General features: G+C 36.7%; 1 protein-coding gene across 2 annotated transcripts in view; it reads right to left on the reverse strand.

Moving 5' to 3' along the window:
• The window catches only part of Vps54 (VPS54 subunit of GARP complex), an 87,546-nt gene that overhangs the window by 43,508 nt on the left and 27,434 nt on the right, over positions 1–16,604 (reverse strand). For both annotated transcript variants that reach the window (XM_028876326.2, XM_028876325.2), the window contains exons 6-7: positions 10,290–10,421; positions 6,378–6,763 (exon numbers count right to left, since the gene is read on the reverse strand). In XM_028876326.2, coding sequence (XP_028732159.1) covers positions 6,378–6,763; positions 10,290–10,421 — 518 coding nt within the window. The remainder of the gene's footprint in view (positions 1–6,377; positions 6,764–10,289; positions 10,422–16,604) is intronic.

The raw sequence follows: 16,604 nt of genomic DNA on the forward strand, positions 1-16,604 counted from the left end.
AAAATAATAAAAAAAATTCTGTCAATTTAAGCCTAACATCTTAATAAGACTCTCAGTCTTTATTTTATTTTATTTTATTTTATTTTGGTTTTTAGAAAACATGTTTCTCTGTTAGCCCTGGCTGTTCTGGAACTAGCTCTGTAGATCAGCATGGCCTTGAACTCAAGAGATCCACCTGCCTCTGCTTCTCAAGTGTTTCTATTAAAGGCATGCACCACCAATGCCTGGCCTCAGATAGTCTTAAAATAACTTGAGTTGCTTCAACTTTATGCATCCTTAAATACAGATAATAAGAAGCAGAAATAAACTTTAATGTTATCAAATAATATTTGTTATGCACAAAACCACAAAGATTTGTCTAAGCAGTTCATTCAACAAGTTTGTAGCCTCGGGCTGGACATGGTGGCACACTGGGAAGGCATAGGCAGACAGATCCTTTTGAATTTATGACCAACCCGATCTACACCGTTAGTTCCAGGCCAGCCTGGGCTACCCTGACACCATGTCTCAAAAGAAAGTATGTATTTTAATAATCTCTTTAGAGTGGTAACAGATCTACTGAAATACAATACAAATATAATATTGTGATGGCTAATCTTGGCTGTCAACTTGACTGTATCTGTAATCAGATGAAATCTAAGCAGCTGGGCACACTAGTGAGAGACTTTCTTGACCAGATCACTTGAGGTGGGAAGACCCACCCTAAATCTGGGCCACAGCGTCTGGTGGCAGCCCGCATAGAAAGACACAGGAGAAAGAAGCTTTTGCGCTTTGCCTGCTTGCCCTCACTCTCACTGGCAAGTTCATCCTTCCTGCTGCTCACGTGTTCCTTCACCGGTGTTAGAACCCACTTCTTCAGGATCCCAAAGGTGGGTGACTTAAGACCAGCAGCTCTCTAGGAATTCCCTGCACTCCAGCTCGAGACGGCGACTGCATGTGAACTGAACCTGACTTGAAGACAGCCACTGTTGGGGTATCTGTACCACAACCTGTAAACCTCACTAATAAATGCCTCCCCCTCACTGTATGTGAGTGTATGTGTGTGTGTTCATTCTAGTGGTTCTACTCCTTTATAAGCACAAGAAAAAAAGAAAAGAATGAATCGGTAATATCACTTTCTGAAAAAACACTAAATCTATATATCCAACTAAAGTAAGTTGAAACAATTACAACACTTTCTACTTAGATATGGCTGAACTTATACATTAATTTGGATTTTCTACTAAGATTTATGTTCGTTCATACAGTGACCTTTGGGCTATATGTATCAGAGAAACTTGTTTATTAATACAGTCTACAGAAGTTCTCGTTTTATCAAACAGTAAAATCTTTTGGCTTTATCTCAAAGCATAAAATGTGCATGTTTTCGTATTCTAATGTTTGGAAACTAAACTGCAGATTATATAGGATTATAGGATCAAATAATATGTTGAATATCTTGACGAAACCAGTAATATACATTCCTTAAATGGAATCACAGGTGGCCTCTTATCGATGAAACCACAGAATGCTGAAACCCATAATTAACTCTGGATGCTGCCACCTCTTAGGTAATTAGGGAAGGAAGGGGAGAGGGAGGGAGGGAAGGCGGGCTTATAACTAGAAAACAAACTAATTTCATTAATTTTTACCTGAAAATTAATTACTATGGTAGTTCCTTGTTCAGCAAAACTAGCATCACTGCTTATAATTTCAGTATCTATATCATCATAAAGTTAGTTTGGTGTTCAGAGTTATCTGGGGTCAAGTAAGATGCTCATTCAAATATATTAAGCAAGTTCCAAGCTCTGAGGAGATGTCTGAGTCTCCCTTCTACGGTTTGTAACTAGCTATATGACCTAAAACAGATGATTTAAGGTGCCCAGACCTCACTTTTAGCGCCTGTGGAAACATGATCGCACAGCCTATCTCATGGCTTCTGTAGCAGAAAACCGAACAGCTCATCTAATGCATGTACCACACTTGGTTCAGAATACTAATGAACTCAATAAATGTTCTCAGTTTCTACAAACCTTTACAATAAAAAAAGCAAACACAGCCCTAGATGTCAAAGCAATTAAGGCCTTCGTGTAAAAAAGAAGAAAAAAAAAGCTGTGGCCTATCAATATTAAATGCATTCTTGGGCCCATACTGAGACTTTTATAGTATGTCTATGTAAGAATTTGAATACTGTTAACTTTAACAATACCTCTAAATTAATAATACAGCAAAATTATATGTGTTATTTCAATGACTACTTTTATTGCTAAGATCAGAATTTCTTTTCATGTGTGATAGTGAAAAATGTATGTATTATACATAATTAAAACTGTCCAGTATCACAATAATTTTAAACGGTAAAAATTATTATTTTTTAATTACAAAAACCAATAAATATATAAAACAATCATTGTAGGAATTCGGCATGAACCAAAATTTTCACCTGAATAAATTACTCTTTAGGCTCAGAGAAGAAATCAGAAAAGGAAGATACTGTGGTTAAAATTGTTGTTTAAAAAAAGAAAAAGAAATTTACATAGGAAGATGTAAGCATTTTAATTATAAGATCTAAATTTTAGAGAATTCAGTAGTGGTTATATTTAGCATCTCAATTCTGGCCCACATTACAGATTCTCAGAGAGCTTTGAAAATATACAGAGCCATCCCTTCTAGAAGTATAGCTTAATTGGCTTCAATGGGTGTGGCATACCTATCTTTAAAGCTCTTCTGGGAGCCTATTATGCAGCCAGGATTGAGAATCACAGGTATATATCTACTACAAATAGTAATGAATAACTAGTTTTAAATAATTACAATTACCATTGATTACAGAATGTTAAATAGACAGAAAAAGAAAATACCAAGAACAAAAATGTACTTTTTTGGGTAATGTTAGATAACCCATAGATTTCACAAATGTGTATATTAAGATGTGTGTGACACAGCTCTTAAAGCCTAACAGAAGACTTTAAAAGGCACACGTGATAATAAAGCACAGTAAGCTGCGGGAAGATGTCACTAGAGGACATAAATGAAGTATTCTGAGATTTACAAGTCAGAAAGAAAAGCTTACACAGAAATTTTTTAGGTCAAAAGCTCTGAAATGAGAAAAAAGAAACATTATTTTCTATCACTGACTAGAAAAACATACAGAAAATGACACACAAACAACAATATTTGAATTCTTTTTTTTAAATAGGTATTTTTGGTAATATGACTATTGGAAGTTTGAAATAAAAGGCCCCTTAAAGTGCAAGACAAAGATTACAGGCAAATGTAAAACCTAGACTGGCATCTATAAAAACAGAAGACTACCAACAATTTAACTCAATAATGATCCTTGGTTCTTCTACTAAGAAAGAGATGAAGCTTTTCTAAGCCATGCTCCATAAAAAAGTGACTAAAATATGACCTAAGGCATGGGAGAGTGGGAAGCAGGTGAAATTCAAATAGAAAGTCCTTAAAAAGAACTTAAAAAGAACATAGTTTTTTTTAACCAACAATGCTTATATAAAAAAAGAAACTTGGAGTGTACATTTCCTAATTGATTAGACAAAAGACATAAAGAATCCAAAATGACTTACATTTTCAAATAAAATTAAATGGCATTAAAATATCAATGAAGCTTTACAAGAAAATAACATTGATATCTAACAATCTTATAGTAAAAATATAAATCCATCAAACAGAACTTGCCAGAAATTTAAAATACAAAGTAAAATTTCTCAACTACCAAAACTCAGTCTCAAATTACTTCAAGTATGAATCAGGATTTGAAAGATATTTTCTTTGAGCGTTCTTTTATTTTTGAAATAACTTGCATATGAAGATGCTTATCCAAAGTATAAATTAATTAAACTCAAATTCTGATACCAAATTTTTACACAGTTATAACCATAAGAGAACTGACAGATGATAGGCAGCTTTACAGAAATGTTTACAGATAAATATCCTTTATACGTATAGGTTCTAAAGAAATTAACAACAGACATCTCAGCAAAATGGGACAAGAGCAACATCTGAATTAGGGCATTCACTTGGGGTCACTGCCCAGTATGACAAAGCAATGGGTCTGACCCCCAAGAACAAAATAAGTAGTAAGTAGTTAAATAAATGTAAGCTTGGATTCTCTAATGCAATAAATCATAAATCACTGATAAACATCCAACTCGAGTCTTAAGATTTTTTTCCAGACACCCTTGGATAATTACAGTCTTCATCAATATTATCAATCACAAACAAATGTATGTATCAAATGAAACTGTAAGACCTTTGCAGTAAAAACTAGAACCGGCTTAGAATGTGAACTCGGCAAGTAAGCATTCAATCTTTAATTCTGTGTCTCAGTTCTGTGCCAGCAGCATGACTAGCATGTGACAGACAACGAGTGAAAGCCTATTTTTGTAAAGCATTGACAAAATCAATTATGCATTAAAAATATCACACAACTTGAAAATAATTCATAGGTGAGAAAATTAGAAATCATTTAGTCACTTGGGGCTCCATGCTGGGAAACCCACAGTAGACTTCAAAGGCCCATAAATCATCCAAAATTTTATGTACAGGTATAATTTTAAGGAGAGGACTTTCAACAATAGCTTTTAACAGCCTTTCAAAAAGCTTTGTGACTTAGCCTGTAACCATTTCTGCAACTAACAAAATCTGGGTTATGTTCCTAGCATTGGAGTCCTACAGCAATCTGTACACAATCACACTGTGTTGGATGTACCCAACGGCCAAGTCATGTGCTTAGCCCCTCCCTGACGGAACACACAGCAGAGAGCGCCTCTGCTCTGTTCGTGACTCAAAACTCTCATAGTCAGCCTGACATTCCTAAGTGCTATCATTTCCTCAGTGAATGAATGAACCAAAGACTTAATTCAATTTTGTACAAATTCTAAAGTGCTACCTAAACATTCCATATATATATATATATATATATATATATATATATATATATATATATAATTTTAGTTAATGAGAACTTGTAATTCAATTAAAATGAGCTTATTTTGACTCTAACTCTCCTAGAAGATATTACATCTCTATTAACCTACAGAGCACATCCGTAAGACGAACCTCTTATTGCAAGTTCTGAATGAATCTGCACAAGATAAGAACTTCTATAAGAACACCAACACCTTCTTAGTGTAATGCAATTTTGATTGCAGCAACTGGTCTATAAATAATACAATTTCACATAAAATATCCACAACTACAATCTTAAAAGTATTTTATGTATAATTTCAAAGTCAAATTAGCTTTGTTTCTTTTTGTGTTAGTGGTGCTGAAGATAAAACTCACAGGCTAAGCAAGTGCTCTAACCACGAACAACAAACACCTGCAGCCACCACCACCCTGTTTCAGCGTGTGTGTGTGTGTGTGTGTGTGTGTGTGTGTGTGTGTGTGTGTGTGTGAGAGAGAGAGAGAGAGAGAGAGAGAGAGAGAGAGAGAGAGGGAGAGGGAGAGGGAGAGGGAGAGGGAGAGGGAGAGGGAGAGGGAGAGGGAGAGGGAGAGGAGAAGAAGGTCAAGCAAGGGTGTCACCCTCAAGCACCATCGACTGATCTCTCAGACAATCTCTCACTAGTCTGGAACTTGCTGAGTAGACTAGGCTGGATAGCCAATGAGTCCCAGGGATCTTCCAGTTTTATTGCCCTTACCAATTTTTTAAAATGTGTTTTCTAGAGATCTAATTTGGATCCTCATAGTTTCTTGTCAAGCACTTCTCCAACTGAGTAATCTCCCCAGCCCTGTTTTGGTAAAGGTAGTCTCAAAGTAAGAACTCAGGAAGGGCAGGGGTTTTTTTTTTTCCAATCACTATTTGGAAAACTTTGAAATTCAGGACACAAACTGAAAAGTAGAAATCTTAGAAAGCATTTAAAAAGGTTTCTGTATTTATCTGTGTGTGTGCACGTGCCTGTTCATGCATGACAACACGTGTGGAGGTCGAGTCACGGGCTTGGAGGCAAGCGCCTTTACCTGAGCCGTGTCAAGAGCCTACAGAAATCATTCTAAATAATGTCAAGCAGTCTGCTTTCAAAGTGCTATTTTCAAATTGTAACTGGTTTTGTATTTCTTCCATTTACTAGAAATTTTTTTTTCCAGAGCTGAGGACTGAACCTAGGGCCTTGCCTAGCAAATGCTCTACCACTGAGCTAAATCCCCAACCCCATTTTCTAGAATTTTAAGTTAGCCTCTGTATTGAAATATCGCTACTACTACTTCGTTTTTGTTTTGTTAATATAAACAACATAATCATAACAGTACTAAGCAAATCAATCTGGAAGACAAAATACACATTTCACTTTGACTACATCTACGCTTTTAACACTGTATATAAATATTTATCCTTGGAACCTCTCTGACATTACTTCTAATGGTTTACTTAACAGACATACCGGAAGCTGTGAATGCCTTGAAGCTCCTGCTGCAGAACCTCTTGAGTTGTTGCTATCAAGTCCAAAGCTCCAACAAATTCAGAAGTGGATAATAACACCTGCACTGTAGGCTGAGTTTGGTGGACAGTGGCCATTAACTTCAGTTTACTGTATACTTTAACACAATTATTTCTGGTAAGTGCCAGTCTTAAAACGTGTAGTGATCCTTCACACATAACTTTATCAATCTGTGCAATTTTATCTCGAAGCATTTTTACAGCCTGGGAAGTTTTCTTGAGGTAGTCCTGCAATTCATGTTGAGAGGTCATTGCATGAAAAAATGCTTCTGAACGTAGAGAGATCTGGTGAGCAATGTTTACTTCCACAATATCCAGATAATGGCTCAGCTTCAAAGAGAAGAAAAAATCAGAGATGTCTTAAGTATATCATTCTTGACTATCCAAATACTTTCTGAAAATGGTAAAAATGTTTCTACAAGTATTAAGTTCTATTGTGTGAATTGTTGGATTATGGGACCCTTGGAATCTGGCACACAACATGGGAATCAAAGAGTGCAGCCCAAAGACAGGTAACTGTGAGAGCAAAGAACAGAAGTGTCCTAGCTGCTTCTTCCTTCCCAGGCACGGCTGCCCCTCAATACTATCTCCTTCTCACAGCGAGCTGCTCAGGGTTTAGTGGTGGTTTGAGTTCCAAGATTTCAGAGAAAATCATCTCCTTGGCCCACATCAACATCATACCTCATTTATCTAAGTAGATGGCTATAGTTTACACTGAGCTTTTCTTCTGTGTACTATCACATCTATTTCACATGCATGTATGTTTTCTAATTGTAACAAGCTTCAGCTATAATTAGCATTCTTGTTTTACAAATGAGAAAATGCAGAAGCATTAAATAACTTGAATATAGTCATATGGTTAGCAAGTGCCAAAAATAAAATATAAACCCGTGTCTGTCACTCAGCTCTTCATCCTACATTGTGCTGTTTCAAAATGATAGTAGACAGACTGTTGAGTCACATATTACATACAATTCATTCTGATGCTTTCTTCAAGGCTGCTTATTTTACATTTCTAAAATAATTCTTTTATCCATTTGTAATTTTTACTCCAATGTCTTATACTCTTAGAAGAGTGATAAATGCCTTAAGTCATTAGCTCATGTATACTATAGTACTGCCAAAGCTAACTTTTACTGTTGTATATTTGATATGCTTTCTAAATCTCAGATCTGGAACTCTGAAATGGATTGCTTCCGTCACTATCAGTCCAATACACGTCTACGGAACCACAGGGCTACCTTTTCTCTCCTTTCTTTCTAAGAGAATATGGCTTTTTTTTTTTTTTAACTACAGTATCTCCATTTCTCTTAGTTGTTACTTTCAGATTTTGAAACCTAGACACTATGTCTGAACCTCATAGTATTAAAAGACTTAATGAACTTTCAGTAGCTATGATTTAAATGATTAGAAGGTATTATTTTCAATAATGGTCATTTACTTAATAATCTTTTTAACAGCTAATGGGTTACAAATTAAATCTTGAGCTCATACTCTTTTCCTTCTCATCTTCAATACAGCTACTCATATACTGAAAATGCAACATGAATACAAACATAGTACAAAAGATTTATATGCTCAAGTGGACTAAAATCTCAGAAATGATGAACAGATAACCTTCACTTATGCCTTATATGATGTTGTCAGTCTCTGGACTGTTATAATAGGTCTGTACTTTTAAAGGTAAACTAAAGAGAAAAACAACAACAACAACTTTGTTCCTATGTACAATGTACTTCCCCCATCCCCTGCAGTGCTGAAGATCAAACCCTGGCCCTCACATATGTGAGGTTCACTCTACCACCAAATTACATATCTAGTCCTGATTTTTTTTTTTTAAAGGAAAGCCTTAAAACAAAAAGGTGTGTATTTTACTTTGTGAGAGAGAGGTGCATGTGTCACAGCCTAATGTAGACATCAAAGGAAAACCTGCAGGAGTCATTTCTTTTCTTCCGCCATGTGATCTCAGTGCTCCACTGCAGGCAGTCAGGCTGGGGAGTTGCATCTTTGCCCACCGAGTCATCTCATCCAAGAAAAAACTTTAATGAAGACACAGGGCAATGATTTGCATTCCATGCACTCACCACATCCCAGACCAGCACTTGGGTAACCAAAGGAGGATGCAGGATCGCTTTAAAATTAGCAGGGAAACTCACTCTACTCCACCACAGGAAGCGCTGGGAAGTACTATCTTTTAACTCTTTCATTCCTACTCTAACAAAGCAGAATGAAAAGGAGTGTAAATACAACAAACCTGACTCTGTGACTTAAAAAATTTCTAACTTTCATCACTTTAGTTACTTTAAATATTCAGAACGAGAAAAGAATTTTCTGAGTTTTAAAGAGTTTTGGAATTCATCAATACTCCAATAATCCACTCTTTTCAAAAGCTAGTAATACTTTATTAGTTTCCTATTAAGCTGATCTAAAGGAAAGAATTTTTAAAGTACTCCTAAAGTATATGGACAATTAATAAGATGGGTTTGTTGTTGTTGGTTTTTAAGATATTATTCTACCAGAGCATTAAGACTCTAAATGTGAAAGTGCAGTCTGGGAATAAGGCAACATATATCATAAGCCACTGTTTATAATCAGTACGAATATATATATATTCAGTACGAATACATATATATATGCTTATATGTATTTTCATAAGTGGAAATTTCTAAGGAAAAACAATGATCTTATTTCCGTTTACAGTTATGAGAAAAGGAACCCACATGGTTCTTCCCTACAAGTCTGCTCAGGCTCACTAGTCTCTTCCTCAATTCCTATGGAGAACTGGACCCTGCTGATTGAACAGTCTTCTTGAGGCTTTCAGAGGCCAAGCAAGGCCACAAGCGTGAAATAAATGTCCTTAAGAATCAGTCGGTTTTAGAGGCTCTAGGCCAAGTGCTGAGAAAGAACAGAGTCACTCAAGTGTTACAGGGTTCTTGATATGCCTAGAGTTCTAAATTAGAAACCACTTCCAAGATGTTTACTCGAAGACACAGCAGCAGAGTGAAACTGAAGACTGTTGACCCATAAAATGCAAAAGACTAGGCTTTATAAAGCAAAAATGCAGTGTAGTTGGGATATCATATTCTAACTAAAATATTTTTGCTTCAAAATAATGATCTTCAATATGAAAATGAAGAAAATAGCACTTCACAAAGTTGGTTCACTGTGCCTTTACATCATTGTTAGAGTTAGCTGATAGATAACTGAAATATTTGAGATAAATGCAAAGCAATTTGTTAACTAGTATATTCTCTCCACTACAATTCCATCAACTTAGGGCCAGTGAGATGGCAAAATCACTTGCCATCTAAGCCTGAGGACTTGAGTTAAATGTCCAGAACCCACATAAAGGAAGGAGAGAACTGACAACACAAAGTTGACCTCTGACCTCTGCATCTACACAGTGCCATGTGCCAATCCTACCACACATATCTCATACACATACAGTAAGTTTTTTAAAGTAAAATTCCACCAACTTCTATTTTAGGTAAGAAGCACTCAGTAAGCTTTTCCTTTTCACAATCATAACTTTATTCCACTGAGTTAAGATGCCACTAACTAATCCATCAGTTAAAATCAGAGTTATTATTAACTATGACTGGCAACAAAATGAACTTAATGGGTAGGAGAGGTAGTTAGTGGTAGAGTACTTGACCTAATATGTTCAAACTCAACACCAAGAAAGAAAGCGAGAGGAAAGGGAACAGGAAAGAGAAAAAAGGGAGACAGAGCTGGGAAGGGAAGAGAGAGGAGGCGAGAATAAGGTAGAGCTTAATAAAGAAATCTGAACTCTAAAACTTAGTACCACCTCACCAGAATGAAGTTTGCTGTATGGAAAAAGTCAGCAAGAAATTACCTTTTCTTGAAGTAACTTGGAAGAAGCTGTATCACGATTTCCTTTTCCACCAGCAGTATTAAAATGAGACCAGGGTAAAACTGAATTAAAAGTTAAGGAATCATCCAAGGCAAAATCTGGTTTCATAAAAATCTATCAAAAGAATGCCCAATTAGTTAAATCCCCAATTAGTTAAATATCTCTATATCCATTAGCTCTTACAACAACATTATAATACCACTAAACAAAATCAACTTGGATCTTAAATGAGAGGCAAAAGCAAAAATCTCAATCACAAAAACTATTTCTCACCAAATTAAAATGCTCATATAAGATAGAAAAATGGGGCTAGGAGATGGCTCAGCAGTCAAGAGCACTTGTTGCTCTTGCCGAGGACCTGGGTTTGGTTCCCAGCACCCACACAGAAGTTAACAACCATCTCTAAGTCCACTTCCAGGGGTGAGATGTCATCTTCTGATCGCCACAGGTGCCAGGAACACATGTGGTGCACATACATAACACAAGAAAAACATGCAAACATACAAAATTAAATAAACAAACCTAGAACACAACAAAACAGAGAGAGAAAAATGTAGCTGAAGTGGTAGAGCATGCTGGTAATTCCAGTGTTCAAGGAGCTGAGGGAGGAGGACTGCCACAAGTTTGGGGTCAGCAGTGAGTCTACAAGCAGCCTGGGCCACACAGTGGGCTCCTATCTATAAAAGTGAATAAATAACAACGGAATAAAGATAGAAAAGTGCTTTTGCCTTGACCAGTGTGGATCGCTATAAGCCTGCATCAGTGAATCCAATCATACATCACATCCAGCCAACAGTTTTTAAAAATGTCAAGTATCAGTTTTCCCCAACTTCTACTTTCTCCTGCTAAAAATTCCTTCAGAAATGATGTTCAGAATAAACAAAAATCTAAAACCCAAAATCCAGTTATGACGAATGTTTACATCCCCACTATCCACATCCAGCTAAACAGTGATTTCCTAAGGATTTCATGCGTCTTCTCTCTTCATCTTCTCAGCACTAAGCAATTTAACTCCACATTTATCTCTGGTTTACAGGAATTACCTACTAATATCCCTGTCTAACACAGAGAAAATCTGTATTGTGCCAGAGGTACCAATCTATTAACTTCCCTGTTTAAAACTCTCAGTGGATTTCTACCCACGAACTAACTATAGACCAAATAATCCACAAAGCATCTAAATTTCATCATTTACTGGGGAGATAGGAGGAAGGAGGGCAGATTGTCCCCACTTACCTCTTTACACCTTTATCACTGCCCCCCACCCATACATTACATTCTAGCAGTACAAATCACCTTCTATATTTTCTTAGGCTTAACTAACTTGATAGCCTTCGGCCTAAAATGCCCTTTCTTGCTTGTCTTCCTGTAGAACAAGACCCAATCAAAACAGTAAAAATATGTCTCTATGTACAATCCAGACCCTAACCATCCCACCTCTGAAGACAAGTATACCACATACAATTAATTATATATCTCAAATTCCAAAAATTATTTAATATGCATCTGTGATGACCACATGTTCTTACAGTTTGATTTATTAATAACCAAACTTATCAATCACTGTGTTCCCTAACATCTAACAAAGGGCTGAAACACACACTTTAATTTACTAATATTTATATTTCATTTACTAATTTATTACATCTATATAAAAAAAACTAGTATGAATGCAATAAGGAAAAACCTAGTTAGGAGTAGGAATAAGTTTTCTAATCCATGATTTAATATTATAATTGAAAGAATGAGTTCAACAAATATCTATTAACTGTCCATTATGTTAGGTATTAAGGAAGAAGTAGAGATCAATTACTACCCAGCTTCTAATCTCAAGAATTATCAATCCAAGGAGTGTGATAGAGTGTGAGTGAGTGTGTGTGTGTGTGTGTGTGTGTGTGTGTGTGTGTGTGTGTTTGTTTAATGTTGTGTACTCCTAGGTTCCACATCAGGTAATTCAACTGAGAATTGAAATTATTCAGGAAAAAAAGCTTCTGTATTAAGCATATATAGGCTTCTTTTCCTTGTCAGTAAACCTAAACAATATAGTACAACAGCTATATACACAGCATTTATACAGTATGAGGTATTGTAAGTAATCTAGACATGTGTACTTAAAACACACAGGCACATATGTGCAAATTTCATGCAGTACATAAAGGACTGGGGCACTGGCACATTTTGGTATTGGGGGAGGAAGGTTTCTGAAACCTATTTCTTGTTGACGCTAAGGGGTAATGTATAAATATCTTGCAAGAATAGCACTGGAGTCTTCACGGAGTTCTACAGGGCAGGGTGAGTGTGCAAGAGAACCACTGTATGAGGCAGCAGCTCGCTCTCTCAGGGAAACCCACACACTCATGCTCTTGGGCGTCCCCACTTTATCCCCAGTACCTCACTCCTTCTCTTAACCTTCTTGCTTACAATCTATATTAAAAGCGTCTTTTAACAAGCCCCGAATATACTTAATAAATGAGTACATTCCCTGAAAGAACAGATGAACGAAGAAGAGCTGGGAGAGAATCGGTCAGGTCTAACCCAGTGAACCAGCTAACACCAAAACTAAGAGGGGAGGAAACAAAGAAATAGCCATAATCCAGTCAGCCAGGACCTCTTGATAAAATCATAGGAAATACAAGGTTGATTTTTGAAAGATAATCTCAAATGTAAATAAAAACTGAGACCCACTCAACTAGCGTATAAAGATGCCTAAAGACTGAATGTCGAAAAGTGTAATCAATCTACCAAGCAAACAGAGCCAATAAACAAGCAGTTAAAAAAAGTTATTTTTGTATCTGAGAAAACAGATTTCAAATAAAAACAAATCAAATGATATAAAGGAGGACACTCATGGGTCTGGAAAGATGGCTCAGCAGTGAAGAGCATTTGCTGCTCTTATAGAAAGGACCTAGGCTCAGTTCCCAGCACCTCCATTAGGCAACTCACAACTGTCTCCAGCTCCAGTCCCAGGCAATCTGATGCCCGCCTCTGGCCTTCACAGCCACCTGCTGTGGTGATATTTTGTTGTACTCTAACAAAACTTGCCTGAAGATCAGAGGACAGAGTCAGTCACAGGGTTAAACACAGACGTCAGGCAGTGGTGACACACACCTTTAACTCTAATATTTGGGAAGCACACACGCCATTAAACCCAGCACTAGGAAGGAAGTGAAATGGCTGGGTGGAGAAAGACATATAAGGTGTGAGGAGACAGGAACTAGAGGCCTTTCGGCTGAGGACGCAGAGAATTTCAGTCTGAGGATTCGTGGAGCTGGTGAGGTGAGAGGTGGGCTGTGGCTTGTTCTTTTGTCTCTCTGATCTTTCAGCATTTACCCTAATATCTAGCTCCGGGCTATTATAAGACCATTTAGGATTTGAGCAACAACATGCACACACATGACACACAAACACACAAGCAGAAGCAGAAACACACACACACACACACACACAACACACACACACACACACACTTTTTAAGAAGACACTGAGCAAGGGGAACGATTCACCAAGAAAAACTTAACAATTACAACCATTTTTGCACCAAATATGGGTGTTCCTAGTTACCTAAGATACTGAAAGAAAAAGATGACATAAATCCTGACATGGCAACAGTGGCAGAGTTCAATACTCACTCTCATGTCTACACAGGTATCCCAAACTTAAAATCAGCAAAGAAACAAAAAAAAACAAAGTGACACCATGGATTGCCCGTATGAAACAAATATCTACAGAATAGTTCAACCAGCATCGAGGGAATGCACATTTACCTCAGAAGCACACAGAACCTAAACTGATCACATCGCCATTAACAAGCACAAGCGCACACACTGAGAGAATTCCTTGTATACTATCCACTGTAGAATGAAAGTAGAAATTGGCAGTATCAAAAACTTCAGAAAGATCACAAATACTTGGAGACTAAATAGTAAAGTTATAAAGGACAATAGATCATTGAAGAAATTTTAAAAGAAATTTAAAAGTCCCTAGAAACAAAAGAAAATGAAAACAAACGAACAACCTATTTGGTCCTCTGGAATAGATGCAGGAAAGACACCTGATAAAGTTTAACACACTTTCAGGATAAACGTATTGGAAAAATTATGCAGACAGACCATACCTCAAAATAATAAAGGGTATACATGGCAAACCTGCAGCCAACATTATACTACATGGGAAACTACTGAAAACATTTCCTAAAATCTGAAGCCAGATAAGGGTGTCCACTGTCTCTTATTCAATATAGTGCTCAAAGTCTTAGCTAAGTCCCCAAGACAAAAGAAAGACAGGAAAGGAATAAAACTAAGAAAGGAAGATGGTACTTCTATTTTCAGACAGCAATGCTATACTCAAGAACACTTGCAGATGCTACCAGAAGACTTTTAGAATAAACACTTTCAATGAAGGTGCAGAGGACAAAATCCAAAATCCAACAACAGAACCAACCAACCAATCAACCAACCAATAAAAACACTATCTTTCATAAATATCAATAACAAACTTGCTGAGAAAGAAATTAGGAAAAGTAGCTGGGCAAGCTGGCATATGTGTTTAATCCCAGCACTCAGGAGGCAGAGGCAGGTGGATCTCTGTGAGTTCAAGGCCAGCCTGGTCTACAGAGGGAGTTCCAGGACAGCCAGGGCTGTTCCACAGAGAAACGCTTGTCTCAAAAAATGAAAATAAAAAATTAATTAATTAATTAATTATAATAGAAAAATGACCCTAATCACAATAGCTCAAAAAAATAAATTAAGTACCTAGGAATAAAGCTAACCAAGAAAGTCAAAGATCTTTTCAATGAAAACTTTAAGGCACTAGAAAAATGTTAAAGAGCCTAGGTGAAGAAAGACCTTCCTTGTTCTGGACTGGCAGAATTAATGCTGTGAAAATGGATATACAACTACAAACAACCTCAGATCCAATGCAATACCCATCAAAATTCCAATCACACTCTTCACAGCACTAGAAGAAAAAATATATTCATATGGAAACATAAAAAAGCACACATAGCCAGAGTAACCCTTAGCAAAAGAACACTTACAGTAGGTATCAGAGTATTTGAGCTCCAATTGTGCTACAGAGCCACAGCGGCACAGCCAGCTCAGTACCGGCACCAAAATGGACATCAGCCAATGAAACAGAACATAGGACAAAGAAATAAACTCACACAGCTACGGCCACCTAACTTCTAACAAAGCTAAGTCATCAAAGATGTACACTGGACAAAAGACAACCTAGTCAACCAACGGTACAGGTGAAACTGGACATCCACCTACAAAAGAATGAAAACAGACCCATAGCACTCACACTGAACAAAATCAAAGTACGTCAATTAATTTAAACCCTGAAGTACTGAAGCTGCTGCAGGAAAACAAGGAACACACATTAAGATCTAGAAATAGGAAAGACCCTTCTGAACAAACCTCCAATCATACTGGAAATAATCCCAAGAATTAACAAAAAAGACTACATGAAATTTAAAAAGTTTCTGCACAGCAAAGGAAACTATCAGCAGAATGAAGAGACATACTACGGAGTGAGAGAAAATCTTCACCAGCTGTACTTTAGACAGGAAATAAATATCTAGAATATATGAAGAGCAAAAATTAAATACCCAAACCTAAAACTGTTGAATAATGAGTAGGATAATTAGATGAATAGATGGTTTGAAAGAGAGAAAAAAAGACAGACAACAGACCAATCAGTACTTTAAGAAAGTGTTCAACAACCTTGGCCATCAGAGAAATGCAAATTAAAACTACTTTGAGATCCTAACTCACCCAAGTCAGAAGTCAGAAAAAAGACAACAAATGTTGCCAAAGATATGGGAAAAAAAGAAACCCTTATTCATGTGGTGGAAGTATAACCCAGCAGCCATTAAAGAATCAGTATGGAGGCTTCTCAGAAATTAAAAACAGAACTAGCCATATGACCTGGCTATACTATTCCTGGGCAAATACTCAAAGAACTCAACCGCCCACCATAGAAACACCTGCAGATCCATGTTTATTGCTGAATTAGTCACAAATAGCATGGAAATGGGACCAACATTCCACCAACAGATAAAGGGATAATGAAATGTGGTATGTAATATATAAACACAAGAGAATTTTAACTACAATGAAAAGTGGAATAATGAAATTTGCAGGAAAATGGATGGACTTGGAAAGTAAATTAAGCAAAGTAACACAGACTCAGAAATTCTGACAAAAACTACACTCTCTCTCATATGCAGATCCTTGCTTGTAATGTTTACACATAAATGCTGTAAGTAGGGACAGACATATGAAACTAGAAAAAAGA

Source organism: Peromyscus leucopus, chromosome 10 (genome assembly GCF_004664715.2).
Source record: "Peromyscus leucopus breed LL Stock chromosome 10, UCI_PerLeu_2.1, whole genome shotgun sequence".
NCBI classification, from domain to species: Eukaryota; Metazoa; Chordata; class Mammalia; order Rodentia; family Cricetidae; genus Peromyscus; species Peromyscus leucopus.